The sequence below is a fragment of the Triticum dicoccoides genome, chromosome 6B, assembly GCF_002162155.2.
Source record: "Triticum dicoccoides isolate Atlit2015 ecotype Zavitan chromosome 6B, WEW_v2.0, whole genome shotgun sequence".
In the NCBI taxonomy this organism is placed as follows: Eukaryota; Viridiplantae; Streptophyta; class Magnoliopsida; order Poales; family Poaceae; genus Triticum; species Triticum dicoccoides.
The window spans coordinates 31,285,349-31,288,715 of record NC_041391.1 but is presented as its reverse complement, the minus strand read 5'-3'; the positions used below and the strand labels follow the sequence as shown (position 1 = coordinate 31,288,715).

At 47.1% G+C, this 3,367-nt stretch overlaps 1 protein-coding gene across 1 annotated transcript; it reads right to left on the bottom strand.

Annotated features, from left to right (window-relative positions):
* Positions 1-1,907: 1,907 nt before the first annotated feature.
* Positions 1,908-2,575, bottom strand: LOC119323992 (histone H2B.2-like). The gene has a single exon (XM_037597706.1). It carries the CDS (start codon positions 2,506-2,508, stop codon positions 2,074-2,076), a length of 435 nt encoding a protein of 144 aa, XP_037453603.1. The 5' UTR covers positions 2,509-2,575; the 3' UTR covers positions 1,908-2,073.
* Between the last annotated feature and the right edge of the window lie 792 nt (positions 2,576-3,367).

Sequence of the window (3,367 nt, the reverse complement as noted above, 5' to 3'; positions counted from 1 at the left end):
TGAGCTTAAAATTTGTACAATGTAGTACCTTGAGGATTTGCTACATCTCTTTTGGGGTGATGTTGTTGACTTGATGGCTAAATCTGTTGCATTGTAGGATGAGAATCCGAAAGCACACATGGAGGAAATGCGAACCACAGGAGTGAATAAATGAGGTCGGGATGGAACTTTTGTTGGCGCAAGGTGCTTTTCTTCATCATCATCAAGGTTACTAAGTATCAAGTCAGAAATGTAAGACCATGGACTTGTTATATGCCGCCAAGGAAGTGCCCGAGATCAGATGGCTATCTTCACTATGGAAAGAAAACAGTAACTGGTAGTCTTGTTTGTGTTGGACACGCTGATTATTACATGTTGGTACACTCATTTTCCAAGCTTGCAGAGGTTGATATTGGTGTTATTCATGCCAGTGTGCTAAAACTTGAGAGGAGACTTGCCTGGATAGAAGAAAGAATAGGCAGAAGGTTGGATGCCTTGCAGAATCTACCAAGCTAAGCAAATGATGCTCAAAGACATGTTTCAGGCTGCCGTTTTGGATGGATTGCCAATTAGCCAAGTCAGTAACCTGGTGACGGGTTATCGTTCTATTGTCGAGAAAAGGGATTTTGTTTGTAGTTCGGGTCTCATGATACTGAACCAGAAGGGTCCAAATAGCGGACTCTCTTGCAAGATCTTGCTGAAAAAGTGACCAGGAACACCAAACTGTATCTGTACTTGTACCAACGATTCCCATGGGGATGCCCGTAGACCCTAGTTCTCTTTGGTGGCAAGCTTTGCCAAAAAGTTACTTCTGTATAGTCATTGTCTGCGAGATTTACCAGCTCCATTGTAAGAAATGGCCAAGGCCACTATGAAGTTCACTTTAGTTTACAAGCTCTCATTCATTCTTATTATTATTAATGGAAAATCCACGTCACGGTTTCTACATGGGCATATGTTGCTGTACCAGATTATTTTTGCTACATGTCCATGGAGCCTTTGTTGTTTCTTAGGTAATTGATTTGTTTTGTACTACTGGATTTGGTTTGGAAAAACTAATGTATTAAGGTATACCTCAAGTGGTATTGGTTCTTCCATTAAAAAAAACTGTATTGGTTCTCTTGTATCTCAACTGCATCTTTAGCGCTAGCTGCAAGTTGTTCCTTGAGACAAACAATTCTTTTTCCCCACTCCACCTTTTCTGCTTGTGGAGCTTCAGTCCCCTCTGATCATTTCTCTCGTTCCGACTTTTGTTTTTCTTTAGTGCTGAAAAAGCAGCTTGCAATAGACTTCGCGGAAGTCGGCAAATGATCCCTGGCTTTATTTCTCACTCTCTTGTAAACAATTTATCTATTATCTGAGGAATAAAGTCTAATTGCTGTCAAAAACCTAATTACTTGCAGAATGCAGATCAATTGGTCGCTTCATGATCATAGATGAATCATTAGAAAAACTTTGCGCCTTCACAAAATTGGTCGCTTCGTGATCACAAATTACCTAGTGTAGCAGTACTACAAAGAAAAATTACCTAGTGTAGTATAAAAACATAATAGATGAAAAACTCACATGTCTCAATACTCAAGATGATGGTTGCATCTGGCATGTTCCTTGACTCTAAAAAAACGTGGGTGAACCACATCTAATTTATCTCTTCTTCTTTTTGCGAAAAGCCTCTAATTTATCTCAAGAAGCTAATCTGAATCTAATGCATTCTGAATTTCTGAACACTAGTTGGCAAGCTGTTCTTGGCTTCTTGCCATATGGATGACAAGTCCAGAGGTTCATTAGAGGTTCAAAATTAGACTTAAAATTAGAGGTTTCTGTCTGTAGGCTTAGAAACTACAGCAGTAGATAAAATGGCAGCAAATTAAAATTAGATAAACAGAAATTTGCTGACATAAACAAATGGCATCAAGAAGAGTCTGAACTGAAGCGACGCGCAAGCACAATGAACATTGATTCAAACAACAACAACATCACTATTTCTTTCAAGGCCGCGAGCAAGCAACACAATCCTTACAAAGATTGTAACATCATACTGCCAACTACGTACATACAGAACGCATGAAGCGACGAGGATCAAGCCTAAGTTGTCTAGGAGGAGGTGAACTTGGTGACGGCCTTGGTGCCCTCGGAGACGGCGTGCTTGGCGAGCTCCCCAGGGAGGACGAGGCGGACGGAGGTCTGGATCTCCCGGGACGTGATGGTGGGCTTCTTGTTGTAGCGGGCCAGCTTGGCCGACTCCCCGGCGAGCTTCTCGAAGATGTCGTTGATGAAGGAGTTCATGATGGACATGGCCTTGGAGGAGATGCCCACGTCCGGGTGCACCTGCTTCAACACCTTGAAGATGTAGATCTTGTACGTCTCCACGCTCTTCTTCGCCTTGCTGCCCTTCTTCCTGCCCCGCTGCTTCGCCTCGCCGCCGGCCTCCTTGGACGCCGGCGCCCGCTTCTCCGCCTTGGGCTTCTTCCCCGCCGTCGTCTTCTCGGCCGTGGCCACCGGCTTCTTCTCCGCCGCCTTAGGTGCCATGGGTGCTGCTGGTGGTGGTGATTCGAGCGTGTGGTGGGGTGGGGTGTGAGGGGGGCTGCGGATGCTGTGGTGTGCAGAGACGGATGGGGGCGGCGAGGTTATGTAGGGAGCGGGAGGAAGGAGGGAGGTGGGCTGTGGTTGGCGGAGAGGATGGTGCCTCGGATCGATGCCGTGGAGTGGATCCAGCCGTTCGGTGATGCTTGGGACGGACGGACCCGATGCGTTCGGACGCGGATCGATGACGTGGCGAGAACGTACGCCTGGCTGGAGCGGCGCGGGTCGATGTCGAGCGTAGGCTCCGGCTATGTCGCGCTGTGGGACGACGGACGCTCCAGCACCGTGTACATACCGCACGTCGCAGAGCACAAAAAGATGCTCAAGAGTTTGTTTTTTTGGCTGGAGGATGCTCAAGAAATACATTGCAGCCCCATGTCTCTCTATTGATTTTTTTTAGGGAGGCCTCTCTCTATTGATTCATTAGCAACGGGATAAAGGAGAGAACCGTTGCATTAGTCCGGGCTTGTCACAAGATTGTCCGTGAACCACGACGGCGCCAGAGAGGAATGATACGTCTGATAAATTCAAACATATGCCGCTTCGATCCCACGAGGTTGGCTGACATGGCCCACCCGACACACCTCGCATATGTGAAGGATGCTCCTAGTACCCACCGCCCAATTCAGTAACCACGCCACACGGCCGAAAACACACTAGTCGTCACCGGCCAACTCCACAAGCCACAACCCACAAGTCCCTTCAACCGGCACCTCCGAAACGATGCCATCAAGAGGGAATGCGAGCAACACCAAGCGAAGCTAACAATGCTGCCATTGCCAAATTCGGTAAACCGGATCTAGGT

Coding starts and splice junctions, on each gene's coding strand:
- LOC119323992 (XM_037597706.1), bottom strand. CDS start 2,508: ATGGCACCTAAGGCGGCGGAGAAGAAGCCGGTGGCCACGGCCGAGAAG.